Source organism: Hippocampus guttulatus, chromosome 7 (assembly GCF_054856545.1).
Source record: "Hippocampus guttulatus isolate MCC_2025c chromosome 7, RoL_Hgut_1.0, whole genome shotgun sequence".
In the NCBI taxonomy this organism is placed as follows: domain Eukaryota; kingdom Metazoa; phylum Chordata; class Actinopteri; order Syngnathiformes; family Syngnathidae; genus Hippocampus; species Hippocampus guttulatus.
In genome coordinates, this window is record NC_141267.1 from 18,487,730 (window position 1) to 18,508,988 (window position 21,259).

The 21,259-nt window shown below is 42.5% G+C and overlaps 1 protein-coding gene across 2 annotated transcripts; it reads left to right on the plus strand.

Annotated features, from left to right (window-relative positions):
* The first annotated feature begins 1,072 nt into the window (after nt 1–1,072).
* Nucleotides 1,073–20,752, plus strand: lama3 (laminin, alpha 3). 2 transcript variants are annotated; one of them, XM_086115968.1, is made up of 38 exons: nt 1,073–1,219; nt 2,408–2,521; nt 3,012–3,124; nt 3,208–3,291; nt 3,375–3,481; nt 4,276–4,320; nt 4,412–4,542; nt 4,627–4,737; nt 5,298–5,409; nt 5,480–5,653; nt 6,097–6,305; nt 6,488–6,607; nt 6,683–6,837; nt 7,427–7,556; nt 7,870–7,971; nt 8,053–8,167; nt 10,118–10,288; nt 10,761–10,912; nt 11,085–11,279; nt 11,442–11,593; nt 12,772–12,934; nt 13,073–13,200; nt 13,271–13,421; nt 13,918–14,022; nt 14,081–14,214; nt 14,388–14,505; nt 15,036–15,164; nt 15,292–15,422; nt 15,788–15,898; nt 16,241–16,385; nt 17,193–17,311; nt 17,586–17,766; nt 18,694–18,837; nt 18,903–19,065; nt 19,546–19,673; nt 19,756–19,846; nt 20,315–20,428; nt 20,513–20,752. In XM_086115968.1, the coding sequence occupies exons 1-38, from the start codon at nt 1,073–1,075 to the stop codon at nt 20,659–20,661; spliced, it is 5,043 nt and encodes a 1,680-aa protein (XP_085972094.1). In that variant the 3' UTR covers nt 20,662–20,752. The 2 variants fall into 2 exon arrangements, with proteins under 2 accessions (XP_085972094.1, XP_085972095.1); XM_086115969.1 differs by having other exon boundaries at nt 6,097–6,287; nt 7,870–7,969; nt 8,051–8,167.
* Nucleotides 20,753–21,259: the final 507 nt, after the last annotated feature.

A 21,259-nucleotide genomic window follows, 5' to 3' on the forward strand; every position in this document is an offset into this window, starting at 1 on the left:
GAGAACTCACATTTGAAAGTTCAGAAAAGGTCAAATGAAATTCACCTGTAAAGGTTAGGGTGCATTTTGGGTTAAGCCTGCAATTTCACTGGAGAGCCGAATATCCTGAACTTTTGTAGGTCGACTGCATGTCTGTCATTGAACCTCAGTGGAAGACAGTCAAAATTTGTTGCAGTGCTCGCGTGTAAGCCGCATGCGACTGATTGGGAGATGTTGTAGAGCAGCACGGCGTGTCCTACGATAACATGGTGAGCACACACGCATGCATACGCACGCACGCACACAGCTCATTTCCATTCACCGTGACTGTGCAGGATGACCATCACAGCCGGATCATCTGGGAGCAGAACAAGCTTGTATGATAGAGGAGAACAATCTAGGATTTTTCACAGGGAGGAGGTCGTTCGCCATGGTCATGAATAAGTATGGGGACCTGGTGAGTCGAGTAGGAACAGAAGTGGATGTCAAGCATTTATTTATTTTTTTTGTGCGAGTGTGGTGACTTTTCGCTGCTCTCTCTGAAGCTCAATAGTAAAAAAAAAAAAGTCAGGCCTCACATACACCTTAAACAAGACTGAACATTTCTTCAGACAAAAATATCAAGTGTTACAAGGGGTCACCAGTGACGTCCAGTCCACCAAGAGATGGAAGACGGTGACGTCCCGGGGGCTGCGGCATTCTGTCAGGAAGTTTGGTGCCTTGTCCGTTGATGAACTCGGGTGATCTCAGTGAGGTTAAAGATCAGGTAAGATGTTGGACAGGAACTCCACATTAAAACCTGAGCTTTAACCAGAAGATCCAAATTGAATTTCTCACGACTTAATTGTTCAATCTTCAGATCAATGTGTCACTTGTGCACATCAAAAGTTTCTCATCACTTTGAACAAGCTCCTGCCATACAAATGTTCTTTTGTGCAACCACACCTTCACTGAACCTTGAACCCCAACGAACGCCCTTCTCACACTTTCTCTTTTCCTCTGCGTCTGTCCACCAGTCTCATACCAAAAAAAAAAAAGCTCCAAAGTTCATCTCGGTTCACCTGAATGGGAACATTGCGTCCGTCGGTGAATAATGCCAAGGAATATTATTTTCTGGCTTTGTTTTTGGGGCTGTTCATTGGCACGTGTTTGTCTCTGTGTTGTGCATCAGAGGCCACAAAGCGGCAAAAGGTTCTGCGAACTATCCCAGAGCGACCAGACGGGAGGCCTCATTGCTCAGGTAATGTGGTCTGACTTCGTTGACTGCATGATCCAACGTCATTTGATGAGAGAGCTGTAGCCCCCCAAAAAAAAAACAGTTTACAAAGTTACAGTTAAGTAAGTTAAAGGGGGAATAATCTTGTTTTGGATCAGCACTAAATTACACACACACACACGTCCTATACTGGGCTTCATTCAAATGTATCTGTTCATCACTGAGGAAAATGCAAAATGTAAAAACATTCCTTCAGATTAAAAAAAACAAAATTATGACATCCCCAAAAATTAGACACACAATTCAAAATGATAATTATTATTATTTTTTAATTATCATTGAATATAAATGACCAATAATAAAGTGAGCGATTTGGTTCAATTTTGCCCAAATTTTGGTATGTCAAGCTGATTATCATCACGCTCAGCTGAAGGTTACTGTCAAACTAAACGTCCAACAACGTGAATTGCACATTTTGTATTTAAAACAGTTACAGAGCCTCTGCTAGCTGAATGCTAACATACAATGGGAAACATAAGAGTCAAACATGTTGACAGACAATCCGACGGGGGCATATATTCTTTGTCCTCTGCGGAGAACTTCTTATAATCCTGCCACACTGAGAAGCCAAGAAAGGATATTACGCCCATGAGAAAGCATAGCAAATTAGCCGTATCATTGTAGATGGTGTATGATTATGTCATTACTGTTTGGTTTTATCAAGTCAAACAAATAATGCTATTTTCCTCCATAAAAACACATTATGCGCAAATGATGTTCTGGTTTTGGGAGCCTGGAACGGATTAATGGCATTTCCACTGTTGCAAGCCTCATGTATTTCCGCATGCAGGTGTACTTAATGAAGCGTCCTGTTACAAAACCATGCAAAGGAAAAATAAACTGCGTCGGAATGGAAAAACAAGGCTTTTTAAAGATAAGTTTCACAAAAAAGCTCCATTTTGAAATGACACACATTTCATACGCAATGATGTTTCCTCTCTCCCGTTCCGAGCGCCGACTTCATGTCTGCGCGCCTTGTGACAAATGGAGTCGCGAGTGAGCCTGACATAACACTTGAACGGCACACACAGGTGCAATGTATCACTTTGCGCTCTGATTACGGTGCCATGATCCATCGGTGTTGGGTCAAGCCGTGTTGGAGCGCTTGCTTGTTTTTATTGACCCACAATCAAACTCTGAGTGTGTGTGCAGAAGTGCAGTTCAGGATACTACAGGGAGTGGAGCGGACCTGGCCGAGGTCAGTGTGTACCATGTAGCTGCAACGGACTCTCCGACCAGTGTGACGAGCTCACGGGGAAATGTGTGGTTGGTGCACGCTCGCATACACACGTACATCCATAACCGTGTTGGGAAGATTACTTCGGAAATGTAACCGGTTACAGTTGCAAGTGACCCTGGTCAAATTTCTCAACAGTGTTAACTATTACAATTGGATTGGTTCGCCAAAGTAATATTATTAATTCCATTTGATGACGTTTATACAAATTCAACATTGTATTAGGTTTCTTTATGGAACTACAAAAGCGAAGAGTTGACCAGTTCAATTGAACTCGGCCTCATTTTTGCAAAGAAAGATTATTGAATGTCTCAAACCTCTTTAATCCTGATTTTTACGCCTACAGAAAGCAACGGCTGTACATTGATTTTATATTGTACATCTTTGAACATGATCTAACTATCTATATGAAAATTACAGGATGTTATATGTCATGGAACCACTGCGTAGACAATGTATACATTTCTAAAAGCGATTCAGCGGCATTTCTCACCCTGCTGTCATATAAACAACCTCCAGAACTGTCGCTTCCACTCAGCGGGCGACCACTGTGAGCGATGCCAGGAGGGTTACCATGGCGATGCTGCCCAAAAAACTTGCCGCCCTTGCCCATGTCCCTTCACGTGGAACAAGTAAGTCAGTTTTCGCGAAAGCAAAGCTTTCTCCTGTGCACAGGCCTGTTTGGATTTTAATTCTGCATCTTTTCTTATCCAAGTCAGGCTTTGGCATGCCTGCACGTCGGCTCCGGGGTGGTTGAATGTTTGTGCAAACGTGGCTATGCGGGATCCAGATGTGAGAGGTGTGTCACAACATGCTATTGTTGACAACATCTGCAAAAAGTGAACCCTGTCTGTTTATTCTTGGCTCTTTTCCCACCTGAAGATGTGCATTTGGTTACTATGGCGACCCAGCGGTCCATGGAGGCAGCTGCAAGCCATGCGAGTGCGACAGAGGTGGCGATGGGAACATTTGTCATTCCCCGACCGGAGGTAAACATCTTTGACAACGACAGAGTAGTGCAAAGACCTTCGGTAAAGGTCATGAAACGCTGACTAACACACTTCCTACTTTTTACTACCTCAGTTTTGTCACTGACAAAAAAAATTGGCTATAAAAAAAATAATTATACTACTATGACTGTAACTGCAACTACAAAAACCCCCCCACAGAAAATTCATAAAACCGTGAATAAAAATTACAACTGGTAATTTATTTCATTAAATATGATGAACATAATAAACAGCATGAAAAAATAATTTCTGCAATTTACATTTACGTGAACTATATTCACCAAAATTACATAAGGAGTTTTGTTGAGGTTGATCCGGTCGCTTTAAATTATTTCATTATTCTTGTTATTATTATTATTATTATTATTATTATAACTGACTGCTACTCACCGATACCGAATGCCTAGACCGTGAGTCGTGCTTTTGTTACAGAACATTTCCTTTCAAACAATGATGCTCCTTTTTGACGCAGACGATTTGCTGATATGTTAAATTGATACAGTATAGCAACAACTATTACAGAGGAGGACTTACTCGATGGTAAATGTTTCTTTGCTATAAGTTCTTGGTCTCGGAAGCCTCCACAAGTATACAATACCTTAAAATAAGGTCCGGGTCTGTACTTGCCTACCTGTAATTATAATTGAAATAAATACCCACACTATTATTATTTTTTTAAATATCATTATTGTCAAAATATTTATTCTTAGTTATTAATTATTTGAAAATTAATTCCTATTTTCCCATTGATTGTGTATTTACTTTTCTCTTAGAATGCATCTCACCTGGCAACAACAGCTGTGAGGGTCATTTCCACAGTGAGCTTCTTCCAATCTCTCCCTAAGCACTAAGGTTTACCAGTCGACCACTTAAGTAGTAATGAGGCCTCTCCTTGTGATCCCGCGACAGCCTTGAAGTGCTGCACTGAAGCTTTACTCCTCCGCCTGAGGGCCAACGAGGGCGACCTGTGTGGGATCACTCACATCTCCCTTCCTGTTTCAACGCTGATCCACCCTCAGAGGATCGTCTCTGACGCAGAGGTACCGGCGTGACCCACACACACTCCTGCAAATTCAGAGAATACGGTGGCCTCAAAGGACTTCTAAATCGCTATTTCTCTTCAGAGAGTAAGGAAGACTTACAGCGACGCGAGGAGACAGTTGGAGCTCAAGGCTGAGCAGCTGGAGGAAGACGTCAACGCGATCAGAGACGACCTGGACCATCTTATACACAAGGTAGACCTCCTGAAGGGGTCAGGATGAGCTGAAATATTTTTGGCCAACCCGCATGCTTTAAAACATATCGCTTAAACATTTGAAAAAAAAGTGTATTTCATCACACACACAAAAACTGAAGCATAACATGTATAAAAAATACTGTGCTTATTGTAGTGTCTGTTTCCCGCCTCCAACACACCTGATTCAAAATATCAGCTCATCAGCAAGTTTTGCAGAAACCCGATAACAATCCTGATCTTTTGAATCAGTTGTGTTGGAGGAGGGAGACATCTAAAACAGTTCTAATATGACTGTGGCTTACGGAGTCTCTTGCAGTAGTTGTGAAACTCTTCTTTGTATGAAGAGTTTCACAACTACTGCAAAAATCTTCTCTGCATGACTGCATTATACTGCCCCCAGTGGCCAAGAAGCACACATCAGAAGGACCCGCAATGAATTAATCCCAATGCACAAACTGTTATATTCATTGACATACTAATTAAATATGATTATTTGCATGACTGCAGCGGCTCTCAACTGCACAGTATGTGTTTGTTTTTTTTTGTTTTTTTGTGCAGGCCCATCGAATGTCTTCCCGTGTGAATGAGGCACTTCAGAGTCGCAAAGGACCAAAGATGGAGGCCAAGGTTTTTCTCGTTCATGCCGAGTTTGTCCTGGCATCATTACGAGGTAAATCACTAAGCACAACACATCACGGCACAGACACATCATGTATTCGTGTGCTATTGTTGTTTGTCAGATTTAATAAAGCGGCCGCGCCAGGCTGCAGATGCCATCAGGCTCGAGGGAGGAGACAAGGCGATTGTGATGGAGGGGGTTCACCGGCTCGTGGAGGAAATGAGCCGCAGGGTCTGCGTAGAGGCGATGACCAGGGGCCAAAGCCGGGGCCGGGTGATGAAAATGGCGAAAAAATGTGATGTTTATTGCTTTCTCACAGACCATGCGACGTTTACATCCAGAGTGTAGCTGCATGCAAGTAGAAAAGCCAAATTTCAGATACCTTGGTCAGATATCCTTTTTGTCTAACAATCATTTCTTCAAGGCTGAAGCGGATGAATTGAAACATCGGAAAGGCGGTGCATTGATTTTATCTTTGAACTCAGCCTTTGTCATCCATCTTGAATCGGATGATTAAAAAACAATGAAAAAAAGGGGTTGGGTATGAATAGTGCATCAAGAGGTTTGTGCGTGATAAAATTCTCATGCTAAACGAATCTGTGTTCAAGTTATTGAAGAACAATTAGAAATTACTTGTTTTTTTTATACAATTCATTTGAAAACACACACGCACACTCCAATTGTCATGAAAACCAGCTACTGTTTAAAGAATAAAATCTTCCCCCTGACTGTCCTCAGTGCTGGTCGCCATAACCAAGATGGCAGCTGCGAGACCCAATCAGCAGACTCTGAATCAGACTGCAGACTCTCTGAGGGCGTCACAGGATCTTCTCGGACACATGTCTGACCTTCTGTCAGGTGCGAAGGTTGCGGTTAGAAGAGCAAGACGTTTTCATTTGAGGAGTGCTTCCACCATGCGACATCTGCAGGTAAGCCCGAACAAGCAAGTGCCCCCTCTGACTTTATGTATCGGCTCCACCGTTGCGATATTTTCATTTTGGGAAATAAAGTTAACTCCTGCTAATTTTGGTGGCCCGAGCTCTGCTGCGTTACCTAAATGACTGTATTTCTCTGTCGCCGCCACGGAATGCTTCTCACTTGGGTTTTCTTGAATCGTTTGCCATGACAGCTTGGTCACGATCAAACCACAACAAAGGCGCGTTCCCTCCCTGCAGTGACTGAAAGCACAAGAACACATTGGTTCGAGAACATCTCCACCATCTTCTTCGAGCTGCAGGACGGCAAAAAGGTGAGCGGAGGTCTCGCCGCTCGGCAAGGTTGATTCGGTTCGGTTTGACGATGTTTTCTGTTTTTGCGCGGGCAGGGCTTCGAGAAGGATGCGGCTCGGTTGGACGGCGCCAAGCAACAGCTGCGCAAGAGGATTAATACCGTCTACCATCTTCTGGCCAAGATCAAGATCATCGCCGAGGCTGAGGAGCATGCACGGGAGCTCAGCCGATCGGCCGCGCACATGCAAATGTGGTTCCACGCTTCACTTTTATATATAACGCACACATTTACGGGTGGTTTTAGTTTAATGGGGGGAAAAAAATTGGTTAATAAATGGAAGCCATGAGGCGTTCCGATAAATGTAAATCACCCAGAAAAAGTGTTCACCGGTCGGGCAATCGCTCACTATGCTGACGCTTGCCTTCGACATTTTCGAAGGATTGTTAAAAGCAGACAAAAGCGAACGTCCTTGGATCAGTTCTTTACAAAACGCCAGACAAAACCCACTTCTGAGAGAGAACATGAACTAAAGAAAGGCGCAGTTTTTTACATTGTGCACAACTCTCATTTATTGTGCAATAATTTAATTGTAACATGTATTTGTTACATATTTTGATACATTTTTATGCTTTAGAAAGCATTTATGTCTGAATTTGGGGGGTGCTTGGAACGGATTAGGGCATTTACATGGAAAATGCGTCTCTCCTGACAAAATTTTCGAGTTAAGAAATTTCTCTCTCTCTTGGAGAGATTCACAACCCTAGCTTTTATGTATTTCTATTTGAACAATTTGACTTGAAATGTTATTGACTGACATCTGTGCTGAATGCCATGACAGAACGCTTCCCACGGCCAACGGCACAAAGCGGCCGAGCGAGCCCAGCGCGTTGGGCGACATCACGACTGACATCGAGGAGGGAGCAATGGCCGCGCATCGATCCCGCGCGGCCGCTGACAAAGCCTTCAAGGCGAGTCAAGTGTGGGCGAACTCCAATTCTGTCATTTGCAGGAGTGTTTATTCAACCCTTTTATGGCCGCCCAACAGCTGCCACTAACGGTTTAGTGCAATCGTGGTCTAAGCCGGAACATTTATCCACTTGATGAATATCTCATGAAAAATGATAAACACCATTTATTCTATTTAGTTCACGAAAGATCTTCTTGTTTTCACTTCTGCCATTAATTTCAAAATGACAATAAATGGAGTCAGCCCCTTTCGAGTTCTCAGTGGATCAGTTGATGAAAAATATATTTAACGTGTTTGTTTTATGACTGAATTAGGATGTGATGCGGAGCGGTCTGCGATTGACGACGGAGGCTCTGAGAGATAATTCCACCCGCTTGTGGACTGCGGCCAATCATACTCAGAATGACTTCAGAAGTGTGTGGAAAGAAAGAAAAAAAAACCAAGTAAAGTTTTAAAGTATGTGGATGATGCATGATGACATTCTTTGCCCAACAGAGCTCTCACGTTCACTGAACACGCACAAAGATAGAATGAAAAGGCCCAGAGACAAAGGAGAAGCGCTGCGATTTGACATCTCCAGTGTGAGTGATGAAATCAAAAGCCTCCAAAAAGGTCAGTGGTTCACTGCGTGGAGTTGGCAATTTATTTCATTGTGATATAGTGGAAACTTGTCACACTTTTTCCACCTCTTAATGCCATTAATATCATGTTGCAATTATTGAAACCACCCATGCTTGACAAAAAAAAAACGCAACTGTGCCATGCACATCGTCCCCTGGAGCTGTTCGGAATCAATATTGATCCAATAACATGACACAAAGTATTTTAAATAAAATGTCACACTCACCGGAGACGATGTTTTGCTCGTTGAAATTGGCTGTAGCAATTTTGCTCCGGCCAATCAGAGGAAATGCTGACATCGTCGGGGACCAGCCTATAAGAAAACCTTTATTAGTCTCGCAATGGAGAAATTCCCAATTCACAGCAGCAAAGTTATGAAAGGAAGAAGTAGAACAACAAAATATAGGAGCTGCTGGAAAGGCAGCCACTCTCGCGGCGCCATTTTGAAGTCAAAATAACAAAACTAACACAACACAACACATAGGACACAGACAGTCGTGCAATCTTCACCACTTTTCTGCATACACGTTGTTCTCTGAAGCAGTTATAGATGAAAGAGGAGAGGATCAAAGTGTCCTTTCACCAGTGGATCAGAGACGTCATGCTGAAAATGTGCACACGTCTGCTACAGGCTAAGTTTTGAAAGCAAACATGAAGCTGTAGCGTCCATTGACGAAAAGAGATTAGTTCACTTCTCCTGTCCCACGTAATCCGCTTCAAACTCCAAGCCGCGACTCCCAGTTCCAAATCCGCATCGGCGCTCCGCGCTAACGCTTCTTTCTTCTCATCGTCGGCTCCTCAAGCCTTACATCCATCCAGCCGCAGACCGTTCAACAGCACCGATCCCTCCGCTGAACAAAGCGGGGCTGTGAAAAATGCTGCCCATTACAGGCGCAAGACACAAGCGCCCCGGGACTGTCCAGCAATGACAGTCAAATGGCGCTGACATTCCTCCCAGTCAAAAACAGTGCTGGTATACCCATGCTGCCGAGAAGGCGCAACCACCAAGCACAGTCTCCTCCTTGATGAATGTCATGGCCAAAAAAATGCTGAAAAAAGTCCACATCAGGTCCACACGACCTAACAACAAACACAAAGTGACAACAACAAACACAAAAACAACAAAAAAAAGCAAGGCTCATGAGAGCACTTGCCGACGGCTGCCTACTCGGGCGCCATCTTGACTTCAAAATTTGTGGACTATGTGGACAAATTTGAAATTTGACTGGTTGGAGAAACAGTCCCTTTGATGATATAGTTTGGAATCAAATTGGCCAACACTATTCTGAAGGCCCTGGATGTGACGGCACAGAGGCTGAAATCGGATTGCTCAAAAAAAAAATAAAGAAACAAAATAAAAAGTACATACACATGTGATGGAAGCAATGCTACCAAGAGAAATTCCCAACTGTAAAAGAATAAACAGTTGCGAATAAATCAATAGTTTACCTGAACAGTACTAGGTTTTGGTATCATAATATTACATTTGAAAAACATTACTGAAATTGGCTTTGAAATCTTTTTTTTTTTTTTTTTGGGCGGGGGGGGGGGGGGAGGCGGCGTTTATGAGAAAAAAAATCCAGGTAGGGATATTACATTAAAAAAAATAAATACTTTACTCGAATGAGTAAAAAATTCATTTGAGTAAAGTAATAACATTTGGGGGGAAATGCGAAATGTTACGTGTGGAAACGGAATTTCTAGAGAGTGTAAAAAAAAAAAACGGGTAACTTCCAAAATAAATTCATGATTTTACATACTCATGTGCCATTGAGCAAAAGCTGAAGTCAGAAATTTGCATTACAAAATATGGAAATATGGAATTTTAACAGACTAAACTAAATTTTACAAGTTGATTTTTGTTGTCGTCATATCATAATACAAACTGTTGGGAATAGGAAGTGCTGAAATAACTGTGGATGGCGATGTTTTTGATGACAGATGACGTGGACATCCTCATCGAATCTGCCAAAAGAGAAGCTTCTGCTACAAATGACACCGTCACCCAAGTCACTTACAGACTGATGAATATGAGACAGGAAATGGACAGACTGACTTTGAACAACAGCGCTCTGGCTTTCAATAACGTTTTAAATGACATACAACATGCTGGTAAGTGATTTATTAAAAAAAAACAACAACAACATTTTTAAAAAGCCCTTTCACTAAAAAAAAATAATGAAAGTTTCAACAGCAATGAAAGAATCATCCAATTACATTTATCCAATGTCAGTTCTATTTGAATTTTCACAATTCACGGGCCGGCCCAGTCCGTATACCCTCACCAGTTTGGGGGGGGTTCACTGTATAGTTTTCAGTTGTAATATCACAATTGACCACTAGATGGCTGAAATACCTTTGTTATGCCTGCACAGAGTCTTCTATTGCCGTATACTAAAACATGAGTAGGCCTACTAGTTTTTTTGGAATGTGGAATGAGACACGAAACAGTTCCTGAATAATTGTGTAGTTTTGAATGAGTTGATCTTTGTGGGAAAAAAAAAGTCCCCAAAAGAGGTTGCCAAAAATGGTTTATAATTCTCAGCTAAATAGCATGTTGAAATCTGTTAACGGTGTATTTCAGTGACGACTTTGGACTGGGAGCTCCCGGTGGTGAGAGAGAAGCTCGCCCAAGTGGAGGCCCTGGGAAAAAGGCTCCCGACGAGAGGCAACATGACAGAAAACATCAGCAGGATCAAGGACCTGGTCCAGGAGACGAGGAGCTATCTTAACAGGGTGACATATTCCGACATGTTTTTTTTGGGGGGGGGGGTTGTCTTTGAGGAGCAGATGAGCAATTATATCACTTCATCGCCATAATGCTCTCGTCTATGTTTTTAGCGGACATTTCTTGCCACGACATTTGTCAAACTTGAAAGTAGCGTTGCGGCGTCATAATTTTCTACAGCTCTCGCTCGCCACCCGTTTCACCGGAAAGAGTCACATTGAGCTTCATCCGCCAAGCGATGCCGAAGACGCGAAAGCCTTCACGGCCGTCGACCTCCTTCTCAGCGTGGAAAAAAAGCCGGCGGAGCACCGGAGAAAGCGTCGGGACAAATGGCGAGATGACAACATGTTTGTTTTGTATCTCGGGGCCGACGACGTGAGTAATTTGTCGAGACGCACAAGTAAATAATTTGGTAATCCCAATAGCTGGATTGATGTAGATTTTCTACTGATCTGTACTTTGTATTCCTGTCAGGTTTTTACTTTTGCCACCTCTGAGTGTGGAGCAAAGCTAACGCGCAATCTTATCCGGTTTCAGGCATCTGGCGACTACATCGGGATGGCCATCAGGCGCGGTGTCTTGATTTGCGTCTACAAGCTACACGGTCACGTCCACGAGGTGGCGGCTGGTCCCATAACGACGTTCACCGGCGTGCACGCCTCCGCTTTGGATCGCGTTGTTTTCCACAGGTTTGTCCATGTTTAGAGAAGATGGTTCGGCATCCGCAAATTCACCTATTCGCTGATTTTATTTTTTTAACCTATCCCGTGTTTAGCGGGAACCCTGGCATAATAGTGCGTGCTTTTTTTTGGGGGGGGGGGGTCACATGATCTATGGCAATTATAAGGGAACGTCAATTATTCGACGATTTTTGCTCTTCGCGGTCGGGTTCAGTCGCTTTCAATAGTGGAGTTTCACCTGTGTTGTTAGTGGGAAGTTAACGGCAGGCAAGTCTTCCACATGCATGTTCGGCGCATTTTTTTTTTCTCTCAAAAACAAATAATCTGTAAGCAATTTATTGTGCAAGAGTAATGTTGTAAAATGAGTTTAATTTATGATAATAATGGGAATTGTAATCTTGGTTTAGCTAGATTTAATATACTTTGTAGACCATTGTAAACATTTAACGGGGATGGGGGCGGCGTCATTAATGACGTGTGATTTTTCACTATTCGCATGAGATCAGGACCGGGCTTGGCTGTTAATAGCAAAAATTAAATGAAAAGTTTCATCAACATTTATAGATATTACAAAATGGTGCCAAAGCTCTACTTTTATCTTAGACAGGGCTTTGGCCTATCAAACCCCCACTCACCCATTTTTAATATGCTTATTTTTATATTTTATATTGATATTAATTTATATACTTTTTGTCTTCCACTTTGTCCCATTCATAATTTTGCTGCTGTAAATTGGGAATTTCTCAACTGTGAGACAAATAAAGGTTTTCTTATCTTATTTCAATAAAACACCCAGATAACACAAGGTGGTGCCTTTCCACTGTATAAGGGCGCCATCTTACAGTATATTAGAATGGTTCAGAAAGAGCATAAAAACAGCAAATAAGCAAGTTTTTCAGACGATAACGGAGGATAGGTTGAAAAAAAAATCATCTAATCACAACTATACTAACACGATTTGTATTTGTAAAAATTAACTCATAAATTGACTTCATGTGACATCATCAGGGCTTGGTTCTAATTTAATTCTTAAGCTATTCTTTTGCATGAATGGTGGCGGGTGGGCACAGTGTAATTGTATCTTCTGTCACTGTCACTATACATTGCTGGCATAATGAAAAAAAAATCATTTTCTGACGAATGAAGTGAAAATGATGCGGTGGTTGTGAACAATTTTTGCTCTGCAGAGTTTACCACGACGCCGAAGTGAACATTACGACAAACTTCACATCAGAGCAGCCTATCCCGTACGCCCCCAAACGTCACCTTCCGAACACCATGAGCAGCATCCTTGATCTGGATCCGCAACGCACGGTTTTCTACGTGGGCGGCTACCCTCAACATTTCACCGTAAATACACAAATAAAATCTCTGCTTCAATGAAAACGTATTTCATTAAAGTCAAACCTGTGGACTGAACAGGATAAAAGTATGCACGGGTGGGTGCCCACATGTGACTTTTTGTGTTTTTATCATTCTCCTTCGCAGCCTCCCGATGAGCTGCGCTACCCCGGGTACCGAGGCTACGTGAAACTACTCTACTTCAACGACCAGCCACTTTGCCTTTACAACAACAAGCGCGCTGTCAACATGGCGGCCGGTGTGCACGCTCTAATGTAAGCGCCGAAAACGGCGCCTTACAAATTTTTAAACAGTGATGAGGAAAAGCCACGGGTCTTCATGCAGGTTACCCAGAGCCGAGGTGTCCCACTTCTACCAGGGAAGCGGCTACCGCCAGGCCTTGGTGAAGGAACCGCACGACAGGAGGAGACGCATCTTTAAATTGCACACAAACAGCCGGGACACCGATGCCTTATTGTTCTACATGGGCACAGAAGTAAGGCTCAGGAAAGATACAGGTGTCGATACTTTACTTGAATACAGTAATTTACGTTCCAGAATACCCGCATAATCTGACATACAGACAAACCGGAACACTTTCCGAGGGTTTTGTCAGTTTAGTCCTCGTTTTGCCCAAAGATGTAGATGATAAAAGTAACCTACAGCGTAAGTAGGCGTAAAAAGCAGGATGACAGTGGAATTAATATTCAATGATCTTTTGCAAAAAAACAAGTCTGATCTTGACACTTCTTTCAAATTTACACAAAATAATACGATAACCGCAAAGCCAGAAACCGCAATGGGGGTGCATTTGCTATTTTCTAATAGATATTTTTTAACTTTTACCCACAATATCTGAAAAAAATATCTATCTGTATTTTCTCATGATTTGCATAGAGTTGATATAAGTTTCTTTTTTCACGAGACAACAAAATAAAGGACAGTTTTCAAGTGTAAATACGTTTCCCGTCTCTGCTGCTTCTGCACGGCAGGAGGCATTTTGGTGCTTGCTAGTGGAACAAGGCCACCTGGCGCTTCAAGGTCAAAACGCGGGGATGAAGGAGAGAGCTCACAGGAATGACAAAGTGTCTCTTTTTGTAAGTTCACAAAAAAAAAAGAACTCTTGTGTCCGAATATCACCAGCTGTCTTCCTAGGACAAACACTTCGTCATCACCATTGATGACACGATCACGGTTCACTATGAGGACAAGCACATCTCCATCAAGCACGTTCACACTCCTTTTGAAAGCTTTTATATTGGGGGGGTGCCGAAGCACATTAGAACCAGGTAAAAAAAAAATAAATAATACAACACTGTATTTTTATTTGTGATGAAAAAGATGTAGTCATTAAAAAAAACAAAAAAAACAAAACACTGAGACCGCAAAAGCATTTTGTTCATCAACTAACACATTGAAAACGATCAATTTCGAACTAAAAATGTTGCTTTTTCGACCTCAGACACGACATCAGCGCTCCGCCACTGAGAGGCTGCGTGGCTCACGTGAGCGCCGATGGCCAAACGGCGGAGTACAACGCGACAGTTGGCGTCAGTGATGCTTGTCCCTTTGGACTGCTGGTAAACAAGCGACCATTGTTTTTGCACAATTGGCGAAACGTCGCCACAGCATGCCCAACATTCATCATCCATGCATATTACACAAAACTGCAACCAAGTGGAGACTGTGGAGTGCAATGTATTAAGTGACGGGACAAATTTTACCAGAGAGGAGACAGAGGGCAGGGAGAAAATTGAGTGGTACAGCAAACTGGAGTAACTATATTGACTTCCTGGAAGGAAAACTGGGGGCAGCAAGAAACTAGACTGCTGCAGCAAAGTAGAGATTTTGCTGATGCCCTTAGTCTCCTCTTGGATAAAACCGGTCTTCTTACCTACATTCCAAGAAATGAAAACAAGAGTGTGGCATTCTGTCTTTGCACTTTTTTTGCATGTTAGCATGTCTGGTGTCTTTCACAATTTTAGCACAATGCTCGAAAGTGTAACCGAACTACCCCAAACCTAACTGACCAATCCAAAACAATTATGAAAGACAAAACAAAAACCAAAACACTAACAATTTGATATCCCGTTTTATGTCCTTGATGCAGGGAGTTCGCACAGCCACTTTGCATTCGCCTCTTTCGGCTGACTGGCTTTTTGCACCGGACCAACAACGCTTGGCTCTAGGATTCAGGAGCAAGCACAAACACGGCGTTATCCTCAGGAGCGGCTCTCAGGTGAAACCTTAGGGGGTGAAAAAAAAAAGAATAAATAAATGAATACATAAATGAATGCATAAATAAATAAAAGTGTCTTCTTTTCTCCAGATGATTCCATGAATATTTTCCTGTGTGTATTCCACAGAGCCCCTCCCTAGGTCACATTTCTCTGGCCGACGGCTTCCTGCAACTTAGCCTGGGGCATCACAACGTAATTTCAGCAGAAAGATACGACGACGGGAGATGGCACTACATGTGTGTGGCGCAGACGCCGAGGTACTGCTTCCATGTCTCAACTGACCAATATCCTAATTTGTTTTTGTCCTAGAGTTGTCGGGACTTGAGAAATCTTAAACTGTGGTCATTTCTGGCATTGGATTATTGGGCTCTGCTGTATTCATTAAAAAGAGTGGCTTTATCTGCGAGGAGACTGGCTGGTTCTGCAAAATGGTGACTGTCGGGTGTTGGGCAATGTGCGCATGAATGAAAAGGAACACTGTAGCAGAGTGAAGACTATGGAGAGCCTGTAATCACTAAGCAGATAACTTTTTATCCAAGTGGAGACTGAGGGCAAGTGAGAAGTAATTCATGTCTGCAGCATATTATTAAGAGGCAGTTGACTAATGCTGCTACGTTGTCAGGCTGGAGGTCCAAGTTGACAACATAGACATCGCCCTCCACACATTAAAACGGGAGCCAGAGGTGAACCAGGGAGAAGAATTCAAAGGCTGCATCGCCAACCTTTACTCCAGGTTTGGACTCTTTGTCATCTCCACTCTTCTAGTTTGGGTTAAAAGTAACCCAAACTCTTTGAAATGGCTAACCCGGCGAAGGGTCCAAAAGGGAATGACACCATGCTGGGTTATTTATACCCAGCACATTGGGATGAAGAGTTGACCAATGTTCAACCCAATCTGCTGGATCAAAACAATTAACCCAACTTTGGGTGAAAGTAACCTAATCCGCTCAACATCCCAAGCTACCCAGTGAGTGTGTTGGGTGAAAAAAAAGAAATCTGTTTTTTCATGTGCAATATTGACTGCGCTGTCTTTCCGTTGCAATTATAGTTCTTAAAAATCTAAAACTTTACATAGAACGGCACGGAGCTTTATGCCCGTGGATTTGAGTTCTCTGCTGCCTACGGGAGGTGTCGGCCTGGGTAATTGCCGTCTCAGCTCACCCACGCAAACTGGACATTCTCCCACAGATGTGAGCAGGCAGCTCCAGATGCTCAGACAAGTAAGTCTTTTCCTTTTCGGTTGTTCATTTTTGGGTTCATTAATGCCAACGGGATGAAGCGGTGCAATTTTTTTTCTGGCAATGCTGAGTTTGGTAGTCTGACATTTAAAGAGGGCACATTGTATAAAATTTATTTTTTTTATATGTATACAAAAAGTGGTCTGTGAACAACCAAGTCTTGTTTTCCAAACTCATCTTACACCTACGCTCTGAAAAATTAAATAGCTTATAGATTTTTCTTGTCAATGTGTGTGTCAATGAATTTTTTATATATCTAAAGTCTCGGTACTCTGTATTGGTGAGTTGTCAAACCATGAGTACTCGTACTGGTACTGAACTGAAAACAACATCCCAACTAGAAAGCAAAAACAATGTCAGGAAGTCTAGTAGAACAGCTGAACTTTATTTGGGGATTATCAATTGGTACAAATGTGCTGACTGTCATTTAACATCAGTTTCAATGTGCTAGTGGAAATCTGAACACAGTCGCGTTCCCACTTAGAAGAGGATGTGCACACTTGTGCAAACACATCTCAATTGTTTACAATCACTTTCCCCTCTCTGAAATAATTGTTTTCATTTTATTGGAACAATGTACGGTCACACTCATGGAGGAAAAAGTTTTGAAACGACTTGTCTTGTTCTCATTTTTTTTCTTGTTATATCATGAAAAAAAATGTGTGCCTAGATTTTATATTCACGGAATTACTTTGGTATTTGGTCTCATCATCGCATATGACATCCAATTTTCCGAGCTAATTACAGTTTCCATTTTGTTACACACTCGTCACTCATGTGTCGTGTCAGACCGCGGAACAAACAGACGACGAGTGCGCACGTCAGCGAGTGCCCCGCCGCGGCTACGAGTTCTCGCAGAGAGACAGCTGGCTGGTGTACAAGCTACCCCAGCAGGACCTTAATTACAGGTGATGTCACATTCGAAAGTAATCCTCTCCGGTCCGAGAACAGGAACCACATGCTGTTGTGATCATGAAGCCACGGGGCTGCTGACAGGGTGGCTCACAGTGACCCTTACATACTGTTCATTTTCTTTGCACACATGCGAGTGCAATTTTGACCTGGCCCAAGAATATCCTCATCAATTTTCTGTATTGGATATATAAAATATCAAGTAGAGATGTTTTCAAGATGTATGAATTGTCTGACATTTATTAACAAAACTTTTTGTTATCGACTCAGGCCTCACTTCTCTCTGGATGTCAAGACCAAGTCCTCCAAGGGTCTCATCCTCTTTGTTGAGGGCACAGGGCCGGTGCCCCTGCTAGCTCTGTACGTGACAAACGGCAAGATTAAGATGTCACTTGGGCCGAGCAGAGTCATCCACCACAAGCTGAAGACAAACGATGGACACTGGCACAGAGTAAATGGAGTGCAAAGTCTGCTCGAGGAATTGTAACCTCAAGATATTTGCTATAGCTCCTGCTGACAAACTTTGAGTTTGTGATACAAATTGAAAAAAGAAAAAAACGAACTGGACAGGGTTGTGAAATTGATAATCTTCAAATCTAACCTAGAAAATGACATAATTTGCTAAGAGCATTACACTAGTTACTCGGTGGGAATGTACGAGCGGGCATTTGCCATTTGTAGCCTGGAAAAATAAAGATAAAATTCCAAACCCTTGGCCATGAAGGTGTTTTAATAAGCCATGACTCATTAAAATAATATACTTAGTAGCAGTATAGCATTTGTTAGGGTACTAGGCTGCTACAAATGGCAGCTAACAGCTAACTTACAGGAATAATACCAAATGTGCCCCATTATTTCAGCCTTTTGCAGGCTGCAACCTTCTTAAAATGTTTAGACTACGATAAGCATGATTAAATAGCTTGAAATCAAAAACAAAGAAAAAATATATGTGAAGAAAATCGTACAGGTTATGGCTCTCTAATGTACTGTAACTATGGGTGGGAGCTAACTACGGTAGCTAGCATTCTAGTGCTTTAGCGTTACTACCGAGTTAGCTTTTTTTTCAGCTGTAACCCTCGCGACAAAGTTGGATGAGCGTGAAACTGAAACAACTTAGAACCCAGCAAATCAATATTTTCTATGACCATTATTATTTTTTTTATTAATTTAGGTAATAGCATTTCTGCGAGCTATTAGTTAGCTAAATTTGTGAGCTAACAAAATGCAATTCTAGCATAAATGCTAGAATTGCACTTTGTTTTTACACGCATCAGGTCCCAATTAGCCTAAATATCAAAGAGAAAATAAAAATAAAATAAAAATGCATGCCTTGCAAGAGTTCGGGTCTTAGGAGGTTAATGATGTTTGTTTTGGGCAGGTGGAGTGCAGTGTCGAGAAGAACACGTTCCATCTTCTGGTAGATGGCGTCCGCGTGACTGACGGCCATTTGCCCAATGAGGAGGGCTCATCCTTAAACTTCCATGATCGTGTCTACCTCGGGGGTCATCCAGGGGCTACTGAAGTCAGTTTCAAGCTATGTCGCATATTTTAGTTTTTTTGTTACATGTGACTCATGTCCTTCCACAGGGGCCAACAATTCTCTTGAAGAGCATCTCAGGCTGTGTGCGGGACTTCAGAATGAACAATCAGCCCGTGGGCAAACCTGAGGGGGCCCGCGGGGTGTCGCCCTGCTCGGATGGGCTAACGGAGAGGGGGGCGTACTTTGGCGGCGGGCATGTCGTCTTATTAGGTTTGATGCCCTAAAATAGGGATGGGCAAACTTTTGTGTTCTAGAGCCACATTTCAATTTTTGCACCACCGTGTGATGTTACTGTTGTGAGTTGAATTTTGAAATACATATTCCTTAACTGTATTGTTATGTATCTTGATACATTGGATGCGAACTGATTCAAGATACAATGATTCAATTTGGTTCAAGGGAATGCACTCACAGCTGTTACACCCAAACCGATTTTCTGATTCAAATTGTTTTTTGTTACACCTTTATTGTTTGTCTATATGTGCCTCGCTTCAGCTGACTTTTGACACGAATGAGGATAAGTGGTATAGAAAATGGTTGAATGGAAACATGATAGGCTGGATCAAAGAATGGAATGAGTACCGTATGTGGCCCGTGTTTTTTTTTCTTTTTTTGCCCACTCCTCGTATAAATCTTCCTCCATAATTTACCTGACAGAGAACAGCATGGAGGTATGTGTTCTTCTCTTAGATGATTCGTTTGCAGTGGACGATCACTTTGCGTTGACCTTCGAGCTGCGACCCCGTCGCCTGACCGGCCTGCTCTTCCACGCGCGAGGCCACAAAATCAGCTTTGACGTGTTCTTAATTAACAACACGGTGACCTTTCCCTCTTGGATGACGTCCCATTTGATTAAGGAAGAGGATGGGGGGTCAGTTGAGTGACTTTGCGATCTTGCAGGTGGGCGTCACTGTGAACGATGGTGGCGGCAGTGTCAGCGTTGCGCTGACTCCACAGAACCTCTGCGATGGGGAATTTCATGTGATTACGGGTATGCTTCACTCATGATTGGATACCGTCTGTTTTGAGTCGCCGGTCCATCTCTCCGACCTGGCAAAATGTGAAACCAAGAGAATTACAATTTTAGTATGGAACCAAATCACATTACTTTGGCAGTCTGCTAGCTTAATGCTAACTCATAATATCAAACATAATTACACAGGCCTAGAAAACTAGCATTGATGTCGCAATACCTATAAATCTTCAAACAATGGAAATTTGAACAAAATTGCCCCTTGGTGGCCAAGGCTCACACACCAGAAGGAGCAGCACAATGTCCATTGAGTTCGCAGCTCCTATATTTTGTTGTTCTACTTCTTCCTTTCATAACTTTGCTGCTGTGAATTGGGAATTTCTCCATTGCGAGACTAATAAAGGTTTTCTTTTCTTTCTTTTCTTTTCAAGCATGAAATAATGACGTTTAAATCTTGATGTTCCTCTTGTTCCCTTTGTTGCTCAGTATCCACAGGACAAAAAGACCTCACGCTAATGGTGGACGCCGCATCTGAAAAGAAGCCAGGATCCTTCGCATCATTTCCCTCCTCTATGACGCAAGCATTACTTCACATCGGAGGTAAGAAATCACACCACGGTTTTCAAAAAGAAACCACAGGAGATGGATGTATTATTATTATTCTTATTATATATTTTTTTGCAGGGGCCACAGATTCTCGTGGTGCCCCCCTGACTTCGCCGTACATCGGCTGCCTGAGAAACGTGATCATAAACGGCAGGTACATTGCATTTGAGACGAGAGTTGTCAGGGTGCTCGGCCTGGTGGACGTCAAAGAATGTCCCGCCCACTGAGAGGAAGCCGTGGCAGCAAGTGTCTGTCGTCGGCTCTCACGTTTGATGTTTCCCAAGCTTTTATTGAGCCAGGGCATGTATTGTCCATTAGAAAAATATCAGTACATAAAAGCATAGAGTATATACTGAAATAATGATTGGTATACAGTAGTTAATTACAATGTGTCCCGACTTTCATCTCGTGGAAGATTTGTTTTGTCGATGACTATATGTCGCTGAATAAATGTCATATTTGTCGTAGATGAAAAACAGATGACATGATTTGTAGTAACTCGATACAGTGGTACCTTGATGTTCGTCTATGTGTACCCTGCCATTGGATGGCAACCAGTTTCGGTGGCTCCCCGCCTAATACCCAAAGTCAGCTGGGATAGGCTCCAGTACACCTGCGACCCTCGTGAGGATAAGCGGATTAGAAAATGGATGGATGAACTGGTGCCACTGACTGAACAAATTCCATCTAAAATACCGTATAACGCAAACAACTGTAATGAGACTCAATCTGAATGTGTCATTTACAGGAGGCACATTTAAGTGTATATATTTGTGACCTTGTCGAGCCAATTTACAGTTTTAAGAATTTTGTATTTTAGGGTGA

Bases quoted from the DNA above. Each gene is read 5' to 3' on its own strand.
- lama3 (XM_086115968.1), top strand. From the start codon at position 1,073: ATGCCAAGGAATATTATTTTCTGGCTTTGTTTTTGGGGCTGTTCATTG. The intron at 5,410-5,479 runs GTAAATCACTAA...GTTGTTTGTCAG, and splicing joins TGTCCTGGCATCATTACGAG to ATTTAATAAAGCGGCCGCGC. The intron at 11,594-12,771 runs GTTTGTCCATGT...TTTGCTCTGCAG, and splicing joins GATCGCGTTGTTTTCCACAG to AGTTTACCACGACGCCGAAG.